The sequence below is a fragment of the Paroedura picta genome, chromosome 16 (assembly GCF_049243985.1).
Source record: "Paroedura picta isolate Pp20150507F chromosome 16, Ppicta_v3.0, whole genome shotgun sequence".
In the NCBI taxonomy this organism is placed as follows: domain Eukaryota; kingdom Metazoa; phylum Chordata; class Lepidosauria; order Squamata; family Gekkonidae; genus Paroedura; species Paroedura picta.
The window spans coordinates 6,085,507-6,113,098 of record NC_135384.1 but is presented as its reverse complement, the minus strand read 5'-3'; the positions used below and the strand labels follow the sequence as shown (position 1 = coordinate 6,113,098).

At 48.6% G+C, this 27,592-nt stretch overlaps 2 protein-coding genes across 3 annotated transcripts; one reads left to right on the top strand and one right to left on the bottom strand.

The window, feature by feature from the left end:
- The first annotated feature begins 79 nt into the window (after positions 1–79).
- INO80E (INO80 complex subunit E) lies at positions 80–7,044 on the top strand. Of its 2 annotated transcripts, XM_077314725.1 has the most exons (7): positions 80–256; positions 1,315–1,385; positions 2,283–2,335; positions 2,780–2,855; positions 3,244–3,361; positions 5,320–5,448; positions 6,462–7,044. In XM_077314725.1, the coding sequence occupies exons 1-7, from the start codon at positions 167–169 to the stop codon at positions 6,663–6,665; spliced, it is 741 nt and encodes a 246-aa protein (XP_077170840.1). In that variant the 5' UTR covers positions 80–166; the 3' UTR covers positions 6,666–7,044. The 2 variants fall into 2 exon arrangements, with proteins under 2 accessions (XP_077170840.1, XP_077170841.1); XM_077314726.1 differs by lacking the exon at positions 5,320–5,448.
- Positions 6,707–27,074, bottom strand: DOC2A (double C2 domain alpha). The gene is made up of 11 exons (XM_077314646.1): positions 26,781–27,074; positions 23,640–23,893; positions 19,453–19,532; positions 16,897–16,971; positions 16,130–16,239; positions 15,900–16,026; positions 13,263–13,322; positions 11,333–11,490; positions 10,634–10,715; positions 10,188–10,284; positions 6,707–9,779 (listed from the first exon to the last, which is right to left on the bottom strand). The coding sequence occupies exons 2-11, from the start codon at positions 23,869–23,871 to the stop codon at positions 9,640–9,642; spliced, it is 1,161 nt and encodes a 386-aa protein (XP_077170761.1). The 5' UTR covers positions 23,872–23,893; positions 26,781–27,074; the 3' UTR covers positions 6,707–9,639.
- Between the last annotated feature and the right edge of the window lie 518 nt (positions 27,075–27,592).

The window sequence follows — 27,592 nt, the reverse complement described above, 5'->3', positions numbered from 1 at the left end:
CTTGGTCCGTCCCCTTCTCCTGTTGCATGCCGGGAGCCGTAGTTTTGCCGCGTCCTCTTTCTCCACCGCCTCTTTCCTGGGGCATTCTGGGAATTGTAGTTCCTGCCCTCTAGCGGGCTTCCTCCTCGTGCCTGGTTCCTGCCCCCAAATTACTCCCCGGCTGGGCATGAATGGGGCAGGGGAGCCTGATCCTGGTGGCGGGGGCTACAAGAGGCGTTACAGGGCCCTGAAAAGGAGGCTCAAGTTCCTGATCTATGTAAGGAAAAGGGGAAGGGGTTGGGTTATTTGGGGGAAGGGTGAGTGGGTGGTTTGTTGGGGGGGATGGATGGGGAGGGGGACACACCAGGAGCAGCCCCAGTGGTTTAAGGGCCGATGAGACTGGGAGGGAAAAATTAAGGGAACCTTTAAGTGGTGGGGAAAGAGGGTGTGCATTCAAATTTAAAGCACCTCCCAGATAAGGGGGTTAAAGGGCTCTATATTGTATCCAGTGGGGTTAAAGGGCTCAGTCTTGTATCAAGTCCACGTTTTGTTGAGCGGATATGAAGTTGAGGCTTCTTGGCTCTTCTGCTGTTTTTTAGGTCTGTTATTGGTGCATCCTCTAATCTGAGTTTGTGTTTGCATTGGGGTTGAGCTAAAAACCCTTGAGCTGGACTACCTGGGAACCTCGGGGGGAGAGGGGCAGAGATGGGACTATAGCGCTCGTTCCCATTTCAGTGAGACGGCATCCCTGGAAAGCATTCATAGGATTTGTAGACTGAGATCTAATTCAAAGAGGAGGCTGGCCCAGGGCAAACTTTTTGTCTATGCAACCTAGAGCCAGCATGGGGTACTGGTTTAAGTAGGGCAGACTCAGATCTGGAGAATTGGGTTTGGTTTCCCCACTCCACCACATGCCACCAGCTGGCTGACCCTGGGCCAGTCAAAGTTTTCTTGGAGCTGTCCTTGCACAGTAATTCTTATAGAGCAGCCTTGGTCCCAAGGGTAACTGTTGTGGCAAGAGGGAGGGAAAGGTAAGCTGCTTTGGAACTCCTTCAGGTAGCAGAAGTGGGATATCAGAAAACTTATTATTATTATTATTATTATTATTATTATTATTATTATTATTATTATTATTATTATTATTATTATTATTAATCTTGATGTTGTTATCATGGCTATGGCTGACCCAAGCTGGTTTCTGCACTTTTCCTTGACAATTTGGTGCCTTTTATTGCTCCTCCCTCAGAACTAGTTCCCTGAAGCACAGAACAGCAGTATTGGGGTGGCTTCCTGCTTCTTCCTGCTTCTCACCAAGTCTCTGTTGTCACTCTGCAGGAACAAGAATGTTTCCAGGAAGAGCTGAGAAAAGCACAAAGAAAACTCTTAAAAGTTTCACGTGATAAAAGGTGAGGGAGGGGCTAAAACTGTGAAATATTCTTGCATGAGAGAACAGAAGAGAGCTGCCAGGTTTTGTTTTTTTCTTGGAGAAGAGGAGGTTGAGAGGGGTCATGATTACTGCCTTTAAGTATTTGGAAGCTTGTCACTTACAGGAGGGACGGGAGTGTTCCTGTGGGCAGCAGAAGAGAGGACCTGCAGTCATGGGTTTAAATTATGGATAGAATGATATTGGCTAGGTGTCAGAAAAAAAATTTCCACAGTCAGAGTAGTCCAGCAGTAGAATAGGCTGTCTCGGGAGGTGGTGAGCTCCCCCTCACTGGCAGTCTTCAAGTGGCAGGTGGACAGATATCAGAGATGCATTAAGCTGATCCTGCATTGACCAGGGGGTTGGACTAGATGGCCTTCATATCCCCTTTCAACCCTGTGAGTCTTTGATTCCTCTATCCTATCCTTAACAGGTGTATGATTGGAAAGGATTCAACACGCCTTTCTTTCATTGTTGCATCTCACACTGGTGAAAAGAGTGCTGGGAACAGGGCTGTTGCCAAAGTGCAGGAGCCCTTTCAGGAAAAAAAGGCAGCAACTATATAATGGAGAGCGGGATTTGAGCAGGGAAGGAGATAGAATTCAAGTTGGGCCAAAGTAACCAAGGACTCAGCTTTGGAATCTCTGCGATTCTGGAAGAGCAAGATGATGTAAAGTAACAGGAGAGGGGGGGGGGGGGGAAAGTGTCTGAGTATGCGCAGAGTGGCTTTAGCTTGTTTTCAGAGAGGACTGAGAAGCAGAATTTCCAGAGCAGTTGGGGTGAGAGCAAAAGGACGGAGCCTTACCATGCCCTCTTTGAAGAAAAGAAGGTGCTGGATTTGAGTGTGTAATCTCATCTTCTGCCTGGTTCTTTCCTCCAGTTTTCTACTTGATCGCCTTCTCCAGTATGAGAATGTAGATGAAGAATCGTCAGGTAATTTGAGGCTCACCTGTGTTTGAGGTTGGGGGTGTGCTCCCCTCCCAAATCTATGTGTGTGGAGTAGTTCAGAGATCACCAGGAGACAAGTTACTGTCTCAAGGCTTTGCTGTTTGAATGAAGGAGAAGAATTGTTTTTTTTCCCTCTGCCCTAAGGCGTCTCACTGCAGCCTACGATCGCCTTCCCTTCCTCTTCTGACAACAGGCACCTTGTGAGGAAAGTGGGACTGGCCTAAGGTGGGGGATCCTTGGAAGAGGATTGGGGAATCAAACCTAGCTTTCCAGATTAGAGTCCAAATGTCAGTTTTCAATCTGAGAAAGATGGGAAGGATTCTGAGCAGCTGGTGGTTTGTAAGCTGCTTTGAGACCCCTCTGGGTAGTGAAAAGCAGGGTAGATAAACCAACTCTCCTTCTTGTAGCTAAAAGGTATTTCTCTTTCAGATTCAGAAGCAACAGCCTCCTCTGACAATAGCGATGGGGAGGTGCCCAAAGGAGCGGAGCAGCCATCTCTAAAGAGGTGAGTGGATGAGCTTTGGTCTCCAAGGGTGGGTAACTGCCAGTACCCAAAATGGCTGCTACAAACCACAAGCAAAGACATCCATTTTGTTTTGCTGATTTCACTCCTGTTTGGCTAATTTCAGGCTGCTTTCAAAATGGCTGCGCTTTTGGTTGGAAGGCGAAAAGACTCTTTGTGTTGGTTTCTTGCATGGCATAGCATGACCACTTCAAATGTGGGCCACAAGGTGATCCTATCCAGCAACAAAGATGGCTGCTTTGCTTTGCTTATGCATTATAAAGCACAACCACGTCCATTAGCACCATGGGTAAATCTACACAGGAGGCCTCACTGGCTTCGTGGCATGTGCTTGTGGCAAACTTTCATCTGCAAATCTCTCTGCCTACAGGAAACGAAGCCCCCAACTCGGCAGTGCCTCATCCCCATCGTCTTCAGGACTTTCCCTCCAGCCGACGTCCGGCTTTGGGCTTCCGGTGTCGGGGACGCCATCTCCCTATTTGACTTCTGTGAGTATCTCCATCTTTCGATGGGCAACAGGGCTAGGTGGAATATGTTGGCCAAATCACCCCTTGTGCCTCGGAATTTTGAAGAGGTCCTTTCCTATGTTAGAGATCTTGGTCAACAGCTCAATTTCAACAGACCGATAACATGGCTGCGATAAAGATAATGACCGAACCAAGGTTTTGGTTCTTACTTTCAACACCCTAAATCAGGGGGTGGTCAAACCGTGGCCCTCCAGATTTCCATGGACTACAGTTCCTATGAGCACCTCCAAGGGCCAGGGCCTTTTTGGCCCCGGCCTGATGGAATGTTCTGCCAAAGAGATCAGAGCCCTGCAGGACCTCAGACAGCTCAGAGGGCTTGCGAGGCAGAGTTGTTTCACCAGGTCTGTGGCTGAGGCCTGACATCGGAACCTGCCGACCTCTTTGTCTCTACCTGCCAGGATACACCCAGAGTGATGCCATGGTTAAGAGTGGCAGCCTCTAATTTTGACAAGCTGAGTTTGATTCCCCACTCCTCCTCCATGTGCAGCCAGCTGGGTGACCCTGGGTCAGTCACAGTCCTGTTAGAGCTGTTCTCACAGAGCAGTTCTGTCAGAGCTTACCCAGCCCCACCTGCCTCACACGGTGTCTGTTGTGGGGAGAGGAGGGAAATTGTAAGCTGTTTTGAGACTCCTTCGGATAGTGAAAAGCGGGGTATAAAAAGCAACATTTGTTCTTCTCCCCACTCCTCCCCACTGAGAGACAACTGTCTGGGAAATATTAGCACTGTAATATTCTGATGTTTTAAGTCTTAATTTAAAGTAATCTGATTTTTATTTTTGGTACTTCTGGAATTTTATTCATGTGGTTTCATCTCACATTGTGGTCCGCCTTGAGTCTGTCGAGACAGGGGGGAATAAAAGTTCAAATATAAATAAGTAAAATATATAAATAAATCTGCCTAAAATCAAAAGGAGGTTTCCTGGCCTTGCGTTCGATTCAGCGTGGCTTCGTTGGCTCTTGAAAGTGGCCACCAAACGTGGCTCTCCTCCGTGCCTTTGGTCGAGCTTCCACTTTTACTGGGATACGTACACAGACCCTGACTAGGCCACGTCTGTTAGGAACCCAGCTATTCCTGGGCTCTTTCTCAAAATAGCTGCCCAGGTTTCAAGGGCAGCACAACGGCCATGAGGCGTGGCCCTGGGCAGCCCTACACCTCCATCCCTTCAGCCTCCTTCAGGTCCCTCCATTTCACTTCATTATTTTCTCTCACAACATTTAGCTGTAGACGTCCACGGGACACCATGCATGAGTAGGCCAAAGCTCCATCTCTTATGTCTGCCTTGGCCAGAGCGTTTTGGAGGTGCGGCGGAGATGGGAGTCTCTTTCGCTTGTTTACGAAAGTTTCGTTTTTCGATTCGGCCTCAGCGAACCATCAGCGGTCGCGTGCGCTGGCACCACGGTGTCCGCGCATGCAAAGCGGTGGGGTTTGACGGACGCATGGGTATGCTTGGCCAGTTTTGTGTGCGTGTGCATGCAAGAGACGTGAGTGGCCTGGCCAAAGAGAGGGGGAACGGAGGGCAACTCCAGCAAGGACTCGTCCTCAAATAACGCGTGGGGTTACAATTAGCACTGTAACCTTACGATGTTTCGAATCTTAATTTAAAGTAATTAGATTTTTATTTTTGGTACCTCTAGAGTTTTATTTATGTAGTTTCACCTCGCATTGTGGTCCGTCCTGAGTCTGTCGAGACGGGCGGAATAAAATTTCAAATATAAATAAGTAAAATATATAAATCGGTCGCAGTTGCAGCGTACGGAAGCCGAGGTCTTAGAGCTTGTGCGTGTTGCTATTGGTGCGGCCTTGTAAAGCGTTAATTCAAATGCCTCCCTCTCCCCCGTTCCAGGACTTGCATGCTCATCATTCATCACTTGATTTCTTATCCCATCTCTCCCCTCCCACCACCCCCTTTCCCCCCCAGCTGGCCACGCCCCCTTACGCTCCCTTCCCCTCTGACTACTTGGCACCGGGGCCTGAGGCTGGGGCCCCTCCACCCGACACCAGCGCCACCCGCTCTGCCCGGAGGCCCTCGAGGCCCCGCAAGCTCAAGGTACCATCAGGATGACGGGGGTGGGAAGGGTCAGGGGGGTAGCTGCATTTCGGGAGCCGAAGGCACATCGAAAGCCAAACGTTATGCATAGGGAGCGTGTGTTTGCCATGTGGTCTTGAACAGAGTTGCATCCTTTCTAAGCCTGTTGATTTTCAGCAGACTTGCCTGTGGAGAGTGCTGTGAAGCCTCTGCTGACTTACAGCAGCCTGTAAAGGAGTTTAAAAGGCAAGCAGAGAGATTTGCCATTGCCTGCCTCTTAGTGGTCTCCCCTGCAAGCACTGACTGGGGTCGACCCTGCTTAGCGTCTGAGATCTGGCAAGATTAACTACTCTGGTCTGTCCAGGTTGGGGCCATGGGCTTAGAAAGATGGAAGTCTCTTTAGGATTGCACTCTGTAATGCTCAGATATCATCCTTGATTGCTTGGGGGAGTGGGGAGAGGACCAGAGCTTTTGGGATGTGTTTAAATGAGTCCGGGGTAAATTTGTGAAGGTACCAAACTGGTGTTTACTGAGCCAGACCAGCAGTCCAGGTTGCTCCTAACATAAGCTGCAGCAGCCATTTTGTGGCTTGCTTGGCCTCCTGCGGTGGCCATCTTGTGGGTACGCCCACTGTCCATTGCCAGAATTCCAAAGAGGCCCGCAACCTTCAAAAGAGTTGGGGATCCCTGAGCCAAAGGGAAAATTCAGTTTAATTGTTACAGGAAAGGTGCTATGATCTATAACAACGGTAGGCAAACTGTGGCTCTCAGGAGGTCCATGGACTACAATTCCACTGAGCCTCTGCCTGCACTGGCAGGGTCTCCTGGGAATTGTAGTCCATGGACCTCTGGAAAACCACAGCTTTGGCCCCCCCATGATCTTTAAGATAAAAAGGGATGTTGTGGGAGGGTGGGCACAGATTCTAGCGTTGTATGTGGGGGGAGGCTTCCTCCTCAGTCCTTCTTCTGGGATTGGAGAGGGGGAAGACTGCTCACTGTCCAGTTCACCGTTTCTCTTTCTGTTCTCCACCGCAGCTCCCGCTGCCCCCCACCTCCATGTCTGACTGTGGAAATGTAGTCGTGGGGCTGCCCTTTCCTTCGCCCCGGGGTCCTCCCAAGCTTCCACCGCCCACCATCCTCAGCACGGTGCCCCATCAGATGTTCAGTGACACAGGGGAGGGGAGCGGCGAAGATCCACTGGACGGCGACGATGAACTGGTCATCGACATTCCCGAGTAGCCACAGAAAACGTCACACCCCCTTTGAAGGACACACGCCTCTTTGTAATACGTGTGGGGGCTGCACCCCATATTTTTATTCTGGTGTTTTACAGACTCCAAAAACATGCAGATCAATCAATAAATGCAATTGTTTTGTATATAAAAAAATTTCCGTTGCAATTTCTATATATTTCCCCCCCAAAAACCCCACCCCCCAAGCTTCATTCCTCTCTGAAAACCCCATAAGCCCTTAGAAGAATTACCCCATAAAATGAGGACAGAGGTTTCTTGTCTCTTTCAAGTCAGGCAGGCCTCTTTACTAATCATTTTCTAGAGAAAAATTCTTGTGGGGGACGAGGGAATCCTTGTTTGCTTTATGGGATGAAGTGAATCTTTTTTGACTGGAGAAAAAAATTTTAAAGGGAAGAAAGTCTAAGAAAAGTGCTTCAAATCTTCTGAGGCGGGGAGGAAAGGGCCGACTTTCAAGAACCAGGAAAGAGTTTTTCATTGTGCAGGTAAAAATGTGAAGTCTAACATCAATCTGCTCGCGAGAAGTCCTGGGGAGAAATTTATCTTTCAAGAACCCAAGGGATTATTTCAGACAGGAAAGGAACAGCAGCAGATTTCAGATATGTGTTTTACTAGAAGGTCTCTTGTAAGCCCTGAAATGCTGTCTCTGGCTGCATTTTGGACTTTTGTTACAGGCTTTCTTTTTAAATGTCATAATGGGACCTCTCTCCGAAACCATCTTCTCATTATACATGTAAGGTGGGAAACCCCGGTCTTTTCAAAACAGAGAGGAAAGAGAATGTTGTATGTGCTGTACAGGCAGCGTACTTCACCAGTTGCCTTTCAGAGATGCCAAATGGGTGTCTGGCAGCAAACGGCTTCTTACAAACAGAGATGGAAGACTCTCCTCCTGTCAGAGCTGAATCACATTATACTCAATTGATGGGCTTTCTGCTTGTGCCTTGAATCTTTCCTGGCCTAGGCCTGAGACTTGAGGAAAGGGGGATCTGTGACTTAGATGGCCTGAAATGTGTTGGGTACCCGAGGCAGACAATTCCAGTGGCGCTTGCTGGGGCAGAAAATATCCCTGTTGTACTTATAATTTGTGCAGGCTGAGGGGCCCCTGGCTTCCAGTGAACGGCCAATGTAACCAAGGCTGTGGGAGGGCAGCAGACAGGTGTCCCTGCCCCGGAAGCCATTGTGGTACAGTGGTTAAGAATATCAGACTAGTCCATAGGCAGCCAGATGTGGCTCTCCAGATGTCCACAGACTACATTTCCCATGAGCCCCTGCCAGCTGTAGTCCGTGGACATCTGGAGAGCTACAGTTCGGCCACCCTTGGACTAGCACCTGCAAGTCCCACGTCCGTATCCCCGTTTTGTGCCGTAGAAGCTCGCTGGATGACCTTGGGCAGTCACACTGTCTTGATCTAGCCTACCTCACAGGGTTGTTATGAAGATAAAACCGGAGGAGAGAAGAGTGATGTAACCCACTTTAGGTCCCCATTGGGGAGAAAGGTGGGAAGCTCATGAAATAAATAGAACAATATCCTGCCTGGATCCAGTTTCCTTTATCAAAGAGCTCTGTTTTGAATTTGCTCTTTCTTCGTTCTCGCCGTCTGGGTTTTGATTGACCTTTGCAAAGGAGACTGCTGTAAAAAACTTGAACAGCCATGTATTATAAATAATAAATAACAATAAAGACTGCCAGCCTGAGCATGCTAATTGTGGAGCAAGTATCTCCGGCGCATGCTTTGGATCACATCGCACAGAACTGACAATCTGCTTTCCCCTTAATGTTTAGTGGCTACCTCTGGCCTCTTTACCCGCTGAATAGCAAGACAATCCCCAGGCTGGCTGTCAGCGTGAGATGGATGCCCACCAGGGAGCCACAGTGGTCGTGGTTCCCTGAGTAACGGCCACGGTTTGTCCCCACGTCTTCAGACAATACCTTTCAGCCAGAGCCGTCTTTACCAGGATAAATTCTGATTTCGTCTGCTGCAAAAAGCATGAATCAGGCCCTTGTCTGGAAACCTGGAGGACAGAAAACAGCCTGCTGCTGTTTTCCTTATAGGAAGCGCGGTGAAAAGTACAGAGAGTGCCTCATTAGCAGTGTAAGATATCCTCCCCCTCCCCATTCCGTTTTCTCTAAATGGCTAGGTGAAGAGGGGAGACAAATCTGGCGTGCCTGTCAAGAACTGGCAGGAAGGTAGCCGGCAGAGGGCCTGTATTCGAGACAAGTTAAGGGGATGAGGAGTGAAGCTTGCCTGCTGTGCCGTTTGGAAGGCGCGTGGGCCACAAGGGAAGCCCCTCCGGTTTGCTTGCAAGGAAGCCAAAAGACTTCATTCTTTGAAATGGTTTAGAGATACAGATTGCATATGTCACTCCGAGTTAGGTGAGCCGGGATAGGAATTATTGTGGCCAGAAGGAAATAAGAAGTGTTGGACAATAGAAAGAATTCCGTGTGGAGTGTGGCTTTTAAGGGCTTCCAGTTTTATAGGGGCTTAGAAAACGCATGCTCCCTGTTGCTGACCATGGGCCAGCACATAGTTTTGTACCTCAGAATCCACGCCAAAAATTGGCATGAAAGGAGGAAGGGGTGATCACCGTAGTCATCCAGGTTATGCAAATGGAACAGAGTAAAGGAATCTTTTAAAAAACATATCCTTTTTGGTGGCTTTTTGTTGGCATAACTTGTTTTCGTACCACTGGCCATCTTAGTCTTTCTTGCTCAGCTCCCACCTGTCCTTCCTTGCCTCTCTTGGGCTGACCCTCCCGCTGCTTCATTAGACCGGAAGAGGGGACAGCCTCCGTTTAAGCCCCTCCCCGGAGCGTAATATAAATGGACACCAACCACAAGTAAACTGTGAAAACGTGCAAACGTCCTCGTGCAAAGGAGGGGCCTTTGGTGCGGTGCCCCTCCCTTTTTTTCCGCAGGCAGGCAAGGTGGGCGGAAGCGGGTTCGTGGGCGGTCGAGGTGGTGCCTCAGGGGCCGAAAGCGGAGGATTCTGGGAGCTCGTTGGTGAGGGTGTGCCAGTGCTCGAGCCGAAGGTCGGGGGTCTGAAGGAGCGAGAGCCAGTGCTGTCGGCATTCGCCTGGGGCTCCCAGCCCCAGGGTCACCCCTCCTGCAAGGAAGGACGGAAAGAAGAGAGAGGCTTGTATGGTTCTCAAGCAGGGCCTGCTGCTGAGGCATAATCTCCTTCCCTGTAGCAAAGAGATCACTTCTGGATGGGAGCAACTAGATTCGAGCCTAATAGAACCTTGGAGAACCACAAGGTTTCCAGGGTTACAAGCTTTTGAGAGTCAAAGGACAAATGTCTTTCCTGCCTTTTTTCCATTACGGAGCTCTCTGCAGCTCGCCTTTTCCAGCCAAGTTGCTATATCCTGTGCCTCCCCCTCCCATGCAGAGAGGAAACAGGGGCAGTGAAACCGGTTTAAGCCTCTGCAGGGACGTGCATACAGTCCTTCGCCAGGCCTCTTAGGTACAAGGTGAACACCCAGGCTGACATCCCCAAAGCTGCACAGTTTCTTACCAATGAAGTCGTTGGATTTCCCAATGTCATAATCCCAGACGGTTATCTCCAGAGATTTCTGACCGAGATCGGAGTGCTCAATCTCATAGAAAAAATCCTGTGGGTTGAGGGGTGGGGAGGGGGAGAGAGCTAACGTTAGAAACCAGGATTTCTGACTCCCAAACACCCCTCCTATTCATGTGTACAAATATGACTCCTTTTGTTTATTTTGTACATTGTCGTGGACCTTGACGGTCTAGCTGTTTCCATTGCTGGCGTTCTTGTTTATTTCATGCCACTTATATTACTTTAGCATTGAACAATGCAGCGTCGTAAATGGGAAATGTTCAGCGTGCAGAAAATAGGTAATAAAGACTTGGGGGGGGGGGGGTTGGTTTTGCAATCCGGGTGGAAAATGAATCAGCTTCCCCCCCTCCCTGAACTTTCCCTCTTCCTCCATCATTCACCTCGTTATATTCCGGGTTCAGCGTCTTCTTCTTCACGGTCGTTTTGTGCTTGGACTTCTTCTCTTCGTCTGGCTTGAGGTACCTGCCAAGAAACGGAGGGTGAGCCTGCCTGTCTAGACCAGCTGTCTCCCGCCTTCCCAAAGAGGGATGGAGACAACCAGCCGACCTGAAAATTCTATGTACAACACTCAGCCGCTACCATCAAGCGTGGCAAAGCATTGTAGCAACTCAAAAGGCCTAAAAACATGGTAAAGGTGGGAAATCGATGACCTGTTGGACTTCTACAGAAAGGGAATCTCTGTGGTCAATGCTGCTCTTTAAAAAACTTGCTAAGCAGTACAGCAGGGTTTCATGACTGCCCTGGAAAGGTTTCCTGAATGGGTGGAATTAATTTTTCAATACATTTTTAACATTTAACGGGTGATATGACTATATACGGTCATGTTGACCCACCCAATCCCTTCCAAAATGACCAATGCTGGGCCTGGAGGAGGTGGGAAGGGGAGGGGCCCTGGGTTAGCCAGGTGTTTCCAAGGCTGTTTTAGGGATGACAAACCAGCCGTGCAAAATCTCCCCAGCTCATAATTCCAGGGCAAATGCCTCTTGCCTCTCCCTTGGTTAACCTTTACTCGGGGCAAGAAGATGACTCACAGCTCTCCCTGCCTCAACCTCCCCCCCCCCCTCGCGTTTTTTCCTCACGTTTTTACGTAGGGGTCGGAGTAACCGCACACGTCCATTGCTGCTAAGTGGGCACAGCGGAGAATAGACACCAGCAGCCCGTGACGTTCAGAGATGTACATGAGGGCAAGCAGGATGCGGCCCCTTTCCTCCAGGGCCCAGCCAGCCGGGGGCTCTAGCTGCACAGCAAGGAAAAGAAACGTCAGAGGGTTGTTTTTTTGCGTGTGAAATGCCCGCCCTCCAAAAGAATCGCTCCATCCTGAAATATCAGAGTTGGCTTTGGCATTCCAGGGGAAATGTCAGACGGCTCCTTATTGTACGTCATGTCCTCGAGCTCCTGAGTCAAGCGAGCCCTCTTCAAGCCTCTAGTTTGGCCTTTTAAAGGTTTCAGTGGGCCTCCTTCCATCTAACCTTGGCAGCCAGCTGTCTCCGGTTCCAGCCTTTCTGCTGGTTTCACCGTGTGAAACGGCCACCTTGAAACCTATTACTGATTGGAAGAACAGCCATGTTTTCTATTAAGGTTGCTGGCTGTGGGTGGGGGAACACCTGGAGATTTTGGGGGCGGAATTTGGGGAGGGGGAGGACAGGGGATTTATACCCCAGAGCCCACCCTTCGAAGCTGCCCTTTTCTTCAAGGGACCTGATCTTTGTCACCTGGAAATCAATTATCACAACAGGAGAATGCCACTTGGAGATAGACGACTGCACTGTCAATTGTGTTTCTTTGCATTTCTTTGGAGATTTTTAAGCAGAGGCTGGATTGCCATTTGACGGAGAGGTTGATTCTGGGAAGGCTCAAGGGGGTGGCAGGTGACAGTGGATGAGCGAGAGGGTTGTGAGTGTCCTGCATAGTGCAGGGGGTTGGACTAGATGACCCATGAGGCCCCTTCCAACTCTATTATTCTATGATTCTATGCATCCTAGCTCTGTTTTTAATTGTTTCCGCGATCTTGGGGGTTTTGAGGGGGTAGTTGTAATAGTTTTAGACTGTGTAGTATATATGTTTTAATTTGTCAACTGCTTGGGTGGGCAGAAAGGTGGGAAAGAAATTTTCTAGAATAAAAATGGAAGGCCCTTAAATGTGAAATTCAAAAATATTGGTCGTAGCTAAATGCCTTTTTTTCTAGGGTTGCCAGACTGCAATGGATCATTTCCTCTGAAGAAAATGGCAGCTCTGGAGGACAACCCCCGTAGGGGTGGCCAAACTGTGGCTCTCCAGATGTTCATGCTGGCAGGAGCTCATGGGAATTGTGGTCCATGAACATCTGGAGAGCCACAGCTTGGCCGTATCCTGCTGAGATCAACCCTTCTCCCAATCCCGTCCTCCCCCGGCTCCATTCCCAGAATCTCCAGAAATTCCCCAACCCAGAGTTGGGTACCTTACTTTCTTCCCCAATCAGTAACCAAAACCAAGGTTTGTGATTCAGGGTGAGGAGGACTTCCTGGTCAAAAGGCTGCAGCATTCTGGCCCTCTTAAGCCACAACTCTCTCTCTTTTATAAAAGTTAATCAGTAAATGCTTTTGTAAAAAGGTATATTGGCTTATGCCACAACCAATTCATCCCTAGAGAGTATTTTTGCAGTTAATCCATGGTGATTTTGGTGGTGGAGCCTGGGGAAAGGAGTTTGAAATTCTAAAGAAGTGAGCAGTGACTCACAAAAGCTCCAACTCTGGCACCAGTTCTGTTAGTCTTCAAGATGCTACTGGAATCTTGCCTTTTTCTCCTGCTAGAGGCAGACTAACACCCACCCACCTTGATCTTGCTGTTAATTGGGCTATTCTGGCATTAGCAGGTATGTCAAACTTAAATCCTTATACCTTATGCCGGTTTGTTTCTTTTAAACACCTACCCTTCTCTGGGGATACGTACGAGCGAAAGTCGGGTTATATAATTATACTTGAGCAGTTATATAATCCTTTAATGAGGAGTAGGAGGAAGACAAGATCTCACCTCTCTCAGGTAGCAGGAAATTCCACGCAGAGCGGCTGTCATGGAGGAAGGGGACGCCAGCTGTTGAGGAGAAAGAATTTAGCCGACATTAGCAAATTCTTCAGAGGAGGCTAGAGGCTGAGTGTGTGTGTGTCTGGGAGAGACAGAGCTGAGGAGAGGAGAGTTCTCTCCTGAGCCATCAAAACACAAAATTACACACACTCACACGGAAATGTGAAGGCCAGGATGGGTGCATATCCTGAGTACAGTTTTAGTTCTGCGTATGTCAAGGTAACCTGCACTGAAGTACAATTTTTTTTTTAAAGGTGGATTGCGTGATAGGGATAAATTCTGCCAAAAAAAAAAAAAAATCTCATTTCCTTCCCTAGAACTTCACACCCAATCCAACCAGATTACCATTTCCCCTTGCCTCACTTGTGTTAAAATTTCATCAGATGCACCTCTTTCCTGCCAACAAATTCTAATCGAGTGGCGAAAAATAATCACGGGCATGAAAAAGGATTGTGGGTCTCCTGTGTATTGCTGTAGTTCGGCCAAAAGCCGCCCTGAGGATCTTAATGTTTGCTAATGGCTGTGAGTATTTCCTCCGCTGGGGATGGGCTGCTGGGGAGATGGTCTCTGGAGAGCTCTGGCTGAAATCTGAAGAATGCATCCCTGAGAGTTAGCCCCGCTGCACAAAAACAGGTCTTTTATTTCTGAGCAAGACCCTGCGGTCTAGAATTCGTCCCCTGTTCTTGAAAGGCGCCTTGGAGAAGGGAGAGGGACCAGTGAGCATTTTTAAAGAGAACATCAGTTTGAGAAAGAAGGAAGCCGACACAGGAACGTTCTGGGGGAGGTGTTGAACGTTGAAACACCTGAGTGGATGCTTCCTTCCTTCCTTTCTTTCTCTGTGCCTAATAGAATATAGCACATGTGCCACCTTGTAGGAGCATCTGCCTTTATATTTGTCAAGAAAGCAAACAATGCAAGGACATCGTTAAGTCCGCGGTGTTCTCACACCCAAAGGGGAATCAGCCTAGGCAGTGGTTTTTTTCTGGAACTTTCCTGGGAAGTGAGAGAATAAAGCATTCTGGGTTTTTCCAAGGGTGTATGTGGGTGGGGGCAGATTTCTGGGTGCCATTTGTCACCCTGGGAGCTCGTGGAGCTTGTAAGTCAGGTGATTTGCTTTTATATCACATTTGGGTTGGGGGTATGTGATAGTCCAAGCTTTGCTTGGGGAGCTACGGTAGATCTCTGCAGCCCAGGCTAAAACAGGTACTACCTGCGAGTCTTTTTGCTCTCCGCCTCCGGCCAATGGCTGACCTGCTCTGCCACAGAATATCCACAACGATTGTAAATGTGCAGGCGGAAGTAGCCGTTGTGGAATGCTGCAGTCCAGAAATCAGATCCGTTTGACTCAGAGGGGAAACGTCTCACATGAGATTTAGGGAGAGGAAGGAGCAGTGAAAAAAAGGGGGTGGGAAAGGCCAAAATGGCTGGGGACCCAAGGAGACAGAAGGGCCAAGGAGCTGGGAGACAGCACCCTGAATTTAACTGTAGTTCCTTAGAAGTTTGAGTCCAGTAATACCTTTAAGACCAACAAGGTTTTATTCAAAATATAAGCTCAGCTTTCCAAAATTAGAGCTATGTCTGCCCATTAATCTCCAATCTTGGCATATTTATCTCCTTCACTATGTCCGTCGGTCTCCAAATTTAACCCAAATGGTAGCCTTATAAACTTTGTGATTCCTGATTGGTCCTTGAATGTGTTAAACATCACCTGGTAACTCCCATCTGAAGAAATCCATATGCACACAAAAATTGAGACCAGGGATTCCCAACCAGGGGTCCACAGACCTCTGGGGTTTCATGGGAACTCTGGGGAGGGTCTGTGGCTTTCCCCCTCCTGCCTTAATATACTTGGCCACAAGCTGGGGAACTGGCCACCTTCGCCCTGGCGATTTTATGGGTAGGCCATGGGTGTAAGAATAAAAGGGTGTGGTATGGGGGGAGGGGGCTCAGGTTCTTTTCATCTCCTCCCCTTCTTTCCAGTCTATATGAGGAGTAAGGGTGATGGGAGGGAACAAAAGGGAGAGCAAAGGCCATGTGTAGTTCTGTGAGTTACAGGGACATGGCAAGAAGGCATGTAAACCACCCTGAGCCATATGGAAGCCATATGTATTTATTTATTTATTTAGATTTCTATACCGCCCATTTCTTTGCAGCTCTGGGCGGTTTGCACAGAACATTATAACTTACATGAAACATTATGTAGACTATAACATCAAAACAACTTAAAAAAACATCAAAAGATTACAAAACCACAATTATAATATAATAACAATTAACAGTAACTTTGGGAGAGTCATGGGCAGGCGTTTGGGGGGACCAGCAAATAGAAATCAAATCAAATTTTTAAAAAATGGCCCATGTCCGGGGGTTCTTAAAGGCTGAAAATTTATTTCAGGGGGTTTCTCCAGTCAAAAGGTTGGAAAAGGCTGACTTATGCCTTGAATAAAACTTTGTTGGTCGTAAAGGTGCCGCTGGAGTAAAATTTTGTTGCTGCCGACCAACACGGCTCCCCCCTTGAATCCGTATCGTTCATTACTGACTTTGGATCAGGGGTATATAACCCGTCCCCTTATACCAGACTCTCACCGGTTGCTGCCGTTCCAAACACAGGTTGAAGTGTCTCTTCTGTCCAGGCCGGAGGCGTCTCAAGGGCACCCGGGTCTCTCCAATGAATTCATTGTGGGTTAGTTTATCCTCGTCGCAGACAGATATTCTGGGAGGAAGGGACAGAGAGAAGAAGGATGAAGGGGGTGTTGCAGCTTGGGGAGCCGTGCAATAGAGGCAGTGGAGATTTTAGGTGGGGTGGGGCATCTCACCGCAGAGTTTTCCGGGCCATGTCCTCGGCTGTTATCCCGTTGTAGGTTAGAGCCTCGTTCCACACAGGGTTGAGGGTGTTGTGTTGGGTTCGTGTTTTCAGCTTGTTGGCCTGGAGGGGTAGGGTGGAATTGGAACAGAGCAACAGTAAAAAATAAATCCGCCTCAAAACATAGAGTTTTGCCCCAAACCTAGAGAGTCACCATTGACAACTTTGGCATGCTGACATCACTTCCCGGTGAGGTCAGCACGCCTGGATGTTCTTCCTGGTCCTGCGGAATGTGAGGGGGAGGTGGCACGATTGTTGCAAAAGCAGCTGTTTTTGGCAACTCTAGCTCACTTGTGCACCTTCTGTGCTGTTTCTTCCTTGCTCAAGCTTTACTTCCCTTCTGTCTTTTGATCCGGCATGCCCGCTCTCCCTGTCTCGTTTCACCTACCATCTCTTGGCCCTCAGCAATCTAGAGAATACAACCTTGTTTTGGGCAACTCCAGTGGGATTAGCGACCACCCTTGGAAAAAAACTAAAAATGTGATTGCTTATAGGACTCTTGTTCCAACAAGGCCAACAAAATTATTTGTCCTCTATGACTGGGGTGTTCCATATTCCCGGAGAGCGCCTAGGGGGAAATGCCCTGTTCATATTCTACGGGACGCAGAACTGTGTTGACAAGGCTAGACTCCCTGAGGATGCTTTATTGGGCCGTTCCATGCTCACGTTGGATTGTGTTAGGCTCAGAGACCAAGAAGCAACCGGGGAGGGGCATATTACCTTACAGGCCCCTGGCAGGAGGTGGAGTTTCACGTACGGGTCAGCCAGACCGTTAAAATCCATCGGCTTCAGCCCCTGAGAACAGGAAGACAGAGATTATTCCCCTTCTCCTCCAAATGAAGCATCCGTTTTTCTCCGATGCGCTTCGTTAAAACCCTAATCACATCCCACACCTTCCCCAGTACACATATTTCATTTGTGACTCTCCGTCTGAAGGGCACTGCAAATCTCCTACACAGAAGTAGGGATCAGCATGGAAGCCATGTGTGAATTCAAATGGCTTGATGGATTTGCCAGTGGTGTGTGTATGTGAGAGAGAGATGTGGCAGTTTATATCTGGAGCAAACGCCTCGGTTTTTACTAAACACACTTGCTCTGTTTTCTTTTACCGCTTTGTGGGACGATCACTGTAGCTATTTCCCCCCCCCCCCTCTGTTGAATGCCTGCTTCCTTTTTAGCGCGAGTTACTGGAGTTGTCATTCTTCAGCTCGCTCCCCAAAGTCTTGGGAAGTTCAGTTTCTGGGTGATGCATGTTTCCATCAATGCAGGCGCATGAGCACTACAGTATGTGCCGGACAAAGTCTTGCAAACTGACTAACGTGGCTACCCCAACTGAATTTTGCACCCTGCAAATACTAAGGTACTTAGAACCCAAGTCTAGCCTATTCTAGAGGAACTGTTTGTTTGTTTATTATATTTATTATATTTATATACCACCCTCCCCGGGGGCTCAGGGCGGTTTACATAATAACATAAGAACAATACATATTGTTGTTAAAGTATCTTCAACAAGAGCAACTCTTCTTGGGGTGTTTTCCAAGTCTGTAGAAAGATCTGTCTTGTTTGTTCATTAAGTCTCCACAGAGCTGGCCAAGTGGAAAATTAAATATATTGGTACTACGGGGAGCAGAGGCTTCTCCAACATGTCATATCTGGGGAGGAGAGCTTGGGGGGTGATTCTTGTGAGCAGCACATATTTCCATATGTTGGTAAAATGTCAGAAAGCGGGTCCTGTCAAGCTGAACAAGGAAAAGGAATCAAGTCGTCAATTGCACCCGGTAATCTTATATCTTTGGGCTCCAGGCAAACCTACCTGTGTGCTCAGAATCGCTATGAAGACCCTGATCTGAGTCTCATTCCTCTCTGAGATTGTGCATGGGAGCATGATCTAGGTAGGGTCTTCTTGACAGGGATACACAGTCTCCAGAATGATCTTCCTTAGCAAAGGGAAGATTCAGATGGCCATGTCTTTTTTTTTTTTTTCCTGAACAGCTTGGTGCCGCTCGGAAGTAACAGGAAACAGCTCACAAGTCTGTTCCTTCACAACCATTCATGGACGTCTCCTTCTTAAATTTGTCTAATCTTGTTTGGAAATGAATTAAACTGGTGGCTGTCCTGGGGCAGTGAGTTTCACAAGCTTGGCGTGGGCAAGTACGGCCTGTCCTGAGTCTATTGCCCGCCATTCTGTGCCAGTACAGAGAAAACAGAGAAGACCCTTTGGAAACAATTTCGTGAGCTACCTTTGCGAACAGCTTGCCCCTAAAGCTGCCTTTGGAAGGATGCCCTCTTCAGTAACTCTTCCAAAAGTACCTTGATGCTGTTCGCCTTTGATGGGGCTACATGTCGTACATCACTCCGTGCAGAAATAAATTATTCCGAATCCTGGTACTGTTTGTGCTATGCTCTTTAATGCCGGTCCTCTGGGGAGGTGCGGAACAGCTGCCAAAACATCTAGCTCGATTGGAATCGTTGCAGAATTGCCGGGGGGCAAAAGATACTTCCAGCACTTATTAAAAGAAACCTCCCCCAAAACCCACAGCCTTGAAACCTTCTCGCGAACACGCATGGCATAGTTTGCGGGGAAAGCCCCAGAGGATCCGTCTACAGGTTGGGATGAACGGGTCGCCCTGGCAGTGCAAGGAAGAGCAGTGAGGTGATGGTGGTGGGAGCTCCTGTGGAGGGGCCAGCCTTACTTCCGCGGAGGTTCTGAGCTGCCGCATTGTTTCCAAGCCTGCCCCCCTCCCTCCTCTGTTGCCTTAGCAACCCCAGATGCCTGCGGATACCCGGTTGCCTGGCGCGTCGCCGAGGTGCTTGAAGATGCTGCAAGCCCACCAGCTGGGAGGGAAGAAGGGGTTTGTGTTTGTTGGGGTGGATGTGAGGGTAGGGGTTACGCAAACATAGGCAGCTGAAGGCCATGGGGAGGGTGCAGGAGAGTGCAGGGGTCTTTGAGCAGAGTCTGTATCTCAAGGGCTTGCCACACAAAGACACACACACACACACACAAAGACACAGACACAAAAAGACAGAAGAAAGGAAAGGGCTGAATGCAGGAGAGAAGCAGGCTGAGATGAACAGCGCCAATTCCTTAATGAGATTTCCCCTTCCCTGTGTGGCCTCTTTTTATTAAATCATGTCTCTTTGCTCGTGTGAGCCGCACATGTGACACTAAAAGAAGTCTGCAGGTCTGGCTGGGAAAGGCATCAGCGGTGCTGGGACAGTCCCCCTAACCTGTTGGGGGTTTAGAGTGCTTTTGGGGATTGAGGGGGATACCGTTACCTTGGCCCGGAGGATGGTGCAGTTGAGAGTGCAGCTCTCGGGATCGTAAAGGACGTCAAATTCCAGAGTCCCCAGGGAGGCTAGAAAAAGGCCAGGTAACCAGCAGAACAAAGAAAAAGAGCAACATGTCAGTCATAGCAGTGGATCTCGTCTCCCTTTCTCTTTCTAAGTTCCCCCCTCTCTGCTGACATATCTGGCTGCATCGATCTGCCTACGCACCTGCCTGGCCCTTTTCTGTCTGTCTTTTTAAACTTCTCTATCACACTGCGTCAATATTACCTGGCATATGCACGGGGCTGCCCATAAAGAAACGACACCAGTTTATTGGAATTCTGTCCTCCGGCATAAGTGGATTGTATCTGGTGCCAGTGCATCTGAATTCAGCCTAATGCTAGGCCCCTTTTGCTTATATAGGCATGTATGGCACAACTTATTTTGTTCTTACGAGGGTATGGGACACAGCTGAATGTTGCACCACACATCGACTGCTAGAAATACCACTCAACTTTCCTCTGATTTTGGAGAGCTCATCAGGCGTTTGTCATACGCCTCCGCTATTTGTACTTAGAGCCCTGCAGGGCAGAAACTTGGTGATTTTTCCATTGGCTCCCTTTCTAGTGGAAACTCAGGATGCTGAATTTCCTGTGAGAACCCCAGTTCTGTTGGAGGTTTTCCTCCACTGGAGGTTCTGTGTTGTTTATTAGGGACATTCAGTTTCTTATTTTTGTTGTCTTCGTTGTTCCGACACCCTCATTCATTTTTATTGTATTCATTACCGCGCACCCTTGGTCTCATTACTAGGTTATTTTCATTTCTGCTGGTTTCAGCAGGAAACATTTCGGGACGGAACGGCTTCCCTTTCCACACAATTTGGACGGCGTTTTCAAGTCAGCCCTAACATAAAGGACTCTCCTGTCCAAATTTCCCAGTTTCATTATAGCTAACGAAAAGCAAAAAAATAGGAAAATGAACGGCGGTCATCTGCCTGTTGTTTTTCCTCTTGGTTTTCGTAATGGCAGGGAATACAACAAGCAGAACATTTTTAGTTGGCTTTTCTTTCATTGAGCCATGGATGAACATCTGGGCTCTCTATTGCTGCAGAACCAGAAATGTTCCTACTGCCTTCCATTTCCAAAAAGCAAATCCTCCATTAACTTCCAGACTAACTTTGCACCTTCTATCTATCTCTGACCGTCTACCGTCTACCAGTCCATCTGCGGAGTCACGATCTATCAGTCTGTCTAGCTCTACCCATTCATCCTTCTAGTTCCTCTCTCTGTCTTCCTTTGTCTCACTCTTTCAGTGCCTGCCTCTCCTCCCATCCATTCATACACCTCTCTGTCTCTTGCTTTCCTTCATCCCCCCCCCCCCGCAACTTCCTTTCCGTAGCTCCCTGTCTCTACGAGCTTGTGAGCGAATATGAATTTGGGTACCTCGCAACAGGCTGTTGTGTTGGTGAGGGTGTGAGCTTGTGTGGGTTTGTTTCTGCTAGAGAAGCTGAGTGAGCATTTGTATGTGTGATTTTGTCCCCAGAAGTGCGTGTTCCTGAATTGGCGTGTTCTTCTTTCTTGCTGAATTGGCTCTGTATGGGAGTAAAACCGACTGTACAGTTCCAGGCGTGTCACTCAGTGATCCCTGGCATCGTGCATGTGGAGGGACGGGTGTTCATATGTTTTGGGTATACGTGACAGCTGCTCAACTGTGTCAATGTTGTGATTTTATTTATTTATTAGGGACCTTAGACAAGGGGCTAGGATGGCTTACTGTCCGTCTGTTGACAGTCTGTGGAGAAGAGTCTGGTTTGTATCATAAGCGTGCAGCAGCCAGAAGGATCGGGAGCAAAGGTTGTAAAGTCACAGCTGTGTTTAGTCTGTGCTTGTTTGCGCGTGTGTGTGTGGGGTGGGGTTGCTGTGAGTGTTTGTTTCTGTGTCTGGGAGCAAGTGTACACCCCCTTCTGTGTACTGCTGACAGGGTGGGGGCAGGATCACCGCACAGATTGGGGAGGGGGGAAGCGGAAGAATGCTAGGGGATCACCTAGCTGGGTTTGCGACTCTGGTCCTGTCAGAATTGCCCCTGCCCGCGTGTGAACCAGGGGTGAGAAGCAGCTGATATGCGTGTGGGCACACATGACAAAGACAAGTGTGAATCTGGTCGAGGGAGAGTTGGCATGTGCCTAACAAGGGGTCTTGTGGCCTGATCCAGTGCGTATTTTCTTGGAAGCAAACCCCCCTCACGTTCAGTGGGCCTTACTCACAGGTAAGCATGGGTGGGGAGGCAGCTTAATCCCTCATCTTAAATGCTTTTATTCTAAAGTAAACTAAATAGAACCTGCTTGTCTGGAAGCAGAACGCTTCTGAAAGCCAGTTTCTGGAAGGCTTGCTCGTCTGCGAATTACCTGGAGACCTAGGTGTGGTGCCCGTAAAGGGGGGAATCTGAGGAGTGGTTTCACCTAGAATCTATGGTATACCATAGAGCAGGGGTGGCCAAACTGTGGCTCTCCAGATGTCCATGGACTACAATTCCCATGAGCCCTTGCCAGGGCTCATGGGAATTGTAGCCCATGGACATCTGGAGAGCCACAGTTTGGCTACCCCTGCCATAGAGTTTGCATTCAAAGCTGCCATTTTCTCCAAGGGAATGGATCTCTGTATTTGGAGGTCAGTTCTGGGGGAAGTCCGGGGCCCACCCAGGTTAATATGGGCTGGACTTGGTCCCCTCCCATGACCTTCCACTGTGGGAAAAAGGGATGATGGCCAAGGCAGACCATTGGTCTGATCCAGCAGGGCTTCTCTTCTGAGCCCTCTTGATTTAACATGGATATACAGGAGAAACAGAGACGGGGCAGGAAGTGCAGTGAGTATTGTATGTAAGGTGTGGCGTGTGTGAGGTTCTGTGTGTGAGCTTCTCCACATGACAGGGAGAGCCTCTCTGACAGTGATCCCAACAACACCTTTCTAAGTCCATTCAAGGTAGCAGACATCTGCTTAAGATGGCCAAGTAGAGGGTCAATTTTTCTGTCTGTGCGCGTGTGTGAGAACTGGAAAGTTTGCCTATTTCAACACAACTGCAGCATAAGACATGATACCAAAGAGCTGGATGCCCAGAGAGAGAGAGAGAGAGAGAGAGAGATGGCATTTCTGTATCAAATAGATTCGGCGTCCAATAAATTGTCGAACGCTTCCATGGCCAGAGTCAACTGGTGGTTGTGGGTTGTGGGTGGTTGTGAGTTTTGGTCTGGTAGTTTTAATCCCTGACACTACCAGACCACGACCACACAAAACCCACAACAACCAGAGTATGTACCTGTGTATAACCCTCTTTGGGCGGGGCAAGGAGAGTTTCTGGTGTGTGAGTCTGTGTGTGGCATTTGGGTGGGCGTTCTGATGACCCACGAGGGAAGAAATACATTTGTTTGTATATCGGGGGTATGGGTTTCTTTGTGTATCTGAGTGTGTGGATGTGAGACTACGGGCATGGACACAACGCATGGGGTTTTTGTTGTTGTTATTGTCTTTTGGGCCTCAGCATTGCTTAACAATGTCCCCGTGCGGAGATACACACAAGAAAAGACTCCTGCTCGGTGGAGAGAGGATCTGCTGGTGTAAATACTGGTGGCTTTAGGAGAGGTGGCTCTTTGCAGGTGCCAGGGTCCTCTGCCCTGGAGTAGCCACTTGCACAGTGAGCCAAGGATAAAAAGGCCCTAAGCCAGGATGTCAACTACCTACACTTTATGGATTGGATCTGTATTTTACATATCTGTAAACCGCGGTGAGCCAGTTTGCCGAGAGCGGCAATTATATAAATCCAAATAATAAATAAATAATAAATACTTGATGAACCTTGTCTTATATATACACATGAGAGAGATTCCTAGAGCGTTCGACCGAGAGAAGCATGGGCGTTCTCCCCTGCCCCTTTCCTTGAAGGCATTGATCCAAGCGCTCACAAAGGGAATGGATTGCCTGATTACCTTTTCTTGACGAAGGTTGAACTTTCTAGCAATTGGGGATGTCATGCGAGACAGAGAGGGTATTTCATCGGCTCAGTTACCAGGACCCCCTGTAAACCCTTGGGGCTCCCCTTCTCACATTTTCCAGTCTGTGGCCCCCTTCAAACGTGCCAGGGTGCCCTGGGGTGCCATGTGGCCCCCGTTGAGAATGAGCATTGAGGTTGCATTTGCCACTCACTGTTCTCATCGGAATCGTCCCCATCGGCTGCGTCTCCTTCACCGGTTCCGGGGGCCACATTGGCTGCCCCTGGGCCCCTTATTCTGTCCCGAGTGGACAGCACTCCCTCCAGCCCAGGGTGCGGGAAATAAGCAGAGATTTGGGCAATGGGTCGGATTGGTCCTGGGGACACATCGATGGCCATGTGTTCCCGGATCGGAACCGGAGCACGCTCTCCCCGACGGACTGTCATCAGAAGGGCAGGGGAGTCGGTCCTGGAAGATGAAAAGAGGGGTTCCTTGTGATTCACTTGTGTGGTTTCCCCCCCCCCTCCATTGTAAGGCTGAAGACTGTGAAACATTGAACCCTTGACCACCCCACCTCCAAATCTTTAACAAACAGAAGCCCTAGGGGGGTTCTTTAGAACTACATTTTTTGCCAGTTCCTAGCAAGTAGTTGGCTGAAAATGTGTAATTTTGGTTGGAAACCAGCCACCCTGTTTGACTGGGGGAGTGGAATCCCTTGATTAAAAAAACAACAACATTTATTTCTAATGGTAAAATGCAACTTTTGTTGGGCAAAAGGCTGTTTTGGCGGGAGACATGAAGTCATGGGTTGAAAATTTCGTGTGTATATGTATCTGGCAGAAAATCTCATCCAGGCTGCATTAAAAATATAATTGCTTTGGCAGAACAACTAGTCTTTTTCTTGTGGAACGTGTCCCGTCCTTGTTTAGAACAATATTGATCTGGGGCTGGTCTGCTGGGGGCAAATATCCTCCTTCATAAAAACAGGCCTCCTATCCACAAAATATTCAGATAAAATGCCTGCTGAGACACGTTCTGTTAGTGCCCAACTGGCTAGAAGCACATCTGAGAAGTCACATTTCACATTCATGCTTTGTGGGGGCATACATAGCTCTGTGGTGGAGCATGCGCTTTGCAGGCACAGGTTTCCAGGGACCATCTCTAGCATCTTCCCGATGCCTGAGATATTGGGGAGATGATGGCCGGCAGAGTAGCCATCTACAGGACTTGATGAAGCAATGATATTGACTCAATCTCCGAGGCAGTTTCACACATTGGTACATTTGGCATGCGAACTTCTTAATTTGTGTGAATAGGGTAAAGTCTGAAGAAGACACCTGTGTCCATGGATACGCAGGGTCATGTCAGTGGTGGCTCCATGTGATTTTGGGGTGTCTGTCGTGGGGAGAGGAAAAGGAAGGTGATTGTAAGCCACTTAGAGACGCCTTCTGGTAGAGAAAAGCGGCATATAAGAACCAACTCTTCTTCTTCTGAAGTTGCCGTTTGGGAAACTGACCTCAGCAGCCTGAAGATCAGGTGTAATTCTGGTAGGACTTCAGCCCCCCAACTGGATTCCGGCAACTCTAGACAATTGGGGCCCAGGGTTCTTTGGGGCCTTGCCACACAACCCTTCCTTGCCGTGGAACTAACATGCCCACGGGCATATGGTATAACGCCATTAGCGGCTGCCGTTTTACAGACCGTGGCGCAGACGTTCTAATCTCCCCTTTGCACATTACAGGTATTCACGAGCTGCCGTGTGAATCGGCTCTGCGAGACACAAAGGTTTGCAGCAGAGACCGTTTTCTCTCTTCTTCTCTGCACTCTTCAGTAAAGAAACTTTCCCCCGTGAAACCATTTTAGTGGAATGGTTAAATCAGGCTGCCCAAATGTCCAAGAGGCCCACAGCAGTTGCAGCTGGGGGAAAGGTTGAATTTGCGAGCGAACAGGCACACCGGGAGAAAGTGTAGCCCAGATGTTGATGCCACAGCATTTAGAGAGGTTTGCCTCTGCCGCTGATCTCCACATCATGGGCTATGAGCACTGGACCCAAATGTGCTATGCCTACATCCTATGTTACAGTCCCATGGGAGGCTGACGGGTGAATTTATCTCGTGTCCCATTGCTCTCCTGGGAAAATGCAGATCCTTCTGTTGCACCCGCCCAGGTTAAAGCAGAAAATCTGGTTTGTCTTTTCCCCTGACTATCTCTTCAGAACATGTTCTCCCCCCACCACCCATGAATTTGTAGCAGGTCTAAAGTTATAGATTACGGCACACTAGGAGGGGGGGGAACTGGTTGCATCTTCGAAAGATCATAGCTGACACATTCACAGGTGTTTTAAATGCTCAAGTGACAAATTACCGACAACAAAAAAATCCTCGATGTGCAAGTTATTAGTAATGATAGTAGCATTAAATGACGTGTTAAGAAATCAATTTAATGCTCAAATGGAACATCAATGGGCTGGATAATAAGATCCCTAACTCTACACATGTAGAATTCATTTACTACACTGTTTTTTGGGGGGGTTTTTTGGAGGGGAGGCAAAAGGGAGGGGGGCAGAGGGAGAAAATTATAATTGAATAAAGAATTTAATTGCTGGGAGCAAATGACATTTTGGCGTGACAGTTTCTTTTAATGCCCAGCATTCTTGAGAGGGCTATTTTTAATTAATTAGAACTGGATTATTTAAAAGATATTAATAGAATGAGTTGGCTAAATTGAGCTGTCTCCCCCTCCCTTCTCTGTCCTTTTTTTGAAGTCTGTGGGAAGATGTTTTTTTTTTTTAATGTCGCTTCAGTGGGTCAGTTTTTCAACGGATTTCCCCCCTCTATCTATCCAGATCTGCCCGAAAGCATAAACACTGCCCCAGCATCTACCCCACACATCTGAACAAATGTAAATAATCTCCCACCATTTCTTCACACCTGCTGCCTCCCCACCCAACTTCTCCCCCCAAACATCCCATTTCGGATAAAGTGATCCTGCCGCTTGTCCCCATCCTTGACTTTGAACACCTTCCAAATAAATCCATGCCCTCCTGCCCATCATTTCAAGAGGATCCAAATACCCCCCTGTTATTTGCTTGTCTTTCTTCCCAAATCAAACCCACATCCCAGCAAAGCTCCCTTTCCCATTCCTGCCCCCCAATTGCCCCCAGCCTCTCCCCACACCTGTCTCTGGAGCAAGTCTTCCAACTCCCCCCTCTTCTTCCCAAACTCTTCCAGAAACTGCCCCCCCACAGAGACTCCCTCCAACTTATTCCCCGCAGGGGTCTGTTTTCCAATTCCCAAGCGCCCCAAAGTCTCCAGCTGAGGTTCCTGCCCCCTGGGAACCCCATCCCCCATCCTACCTGAGCTGGGCTCCTGTCAACAGGTAACGGGGAGGGGGATGGCACGGCGTATGAGAGACGGTCGATTGGGGGATCCCACAGACTTCCAGAGATAGAGCCAGAGAGAGCCAGAGAGCGAGCGGTGGGGGGAAGAGGGGGGGGGGTTTGCAGGGAGGGAGGTGGAGACAATAGAGCAAAAAGAGGAAAGGCAGGCGGAGGGTGCGGAGAAACGGGATCCGATATGCAACACGCAGAGATCAAGATTAGATTGAGATAGAGAGCAGAGCTTGGCTGGAGCATCCCCAGGAGCGCATGTTTTGCTTGCGTTTGTTACTTCAGGGAGAGGCAGAAGGGGCCACCTGATACTGCAGTTGGGAGCATCAGATATTAAGGAAGGGCAAGCGAGATCTCTGGTCCGCAGTGTCAGAAAGGAGAGACCGGGCGCTCATCTTTAGCTCTGGTGCCCTCTCTGCAGGGAGCAAAAGAAGGGACAGGGAGTGGGAAAGCTACAAACCTTCTCAGAACTTTGAACCTTTTTTGTTCCTTCTCAGGGGGACTTGGGGGTGGGGGGGCATCTGTGGCTAAAATGGGTGTGTGTGAAAATACACTAACAAGGCAGTTGGAGAAAGTACAAGGAGAAGGGATGAACTGTCAGTTGGATGAAAGAGTCCAGTAGCACCTTTAAGACCAACAAAGGTTTATTCAAGGCGTGAGCTTTCGAGTGCAAGCACTCTTGAATAAATCTTTGTTGGTCTACTCTTATAGGTGCTACTGGACTCTGATTTTATTGTGCTACTTCAGACCAACATGACGACCCATTTGGATCTATCCAG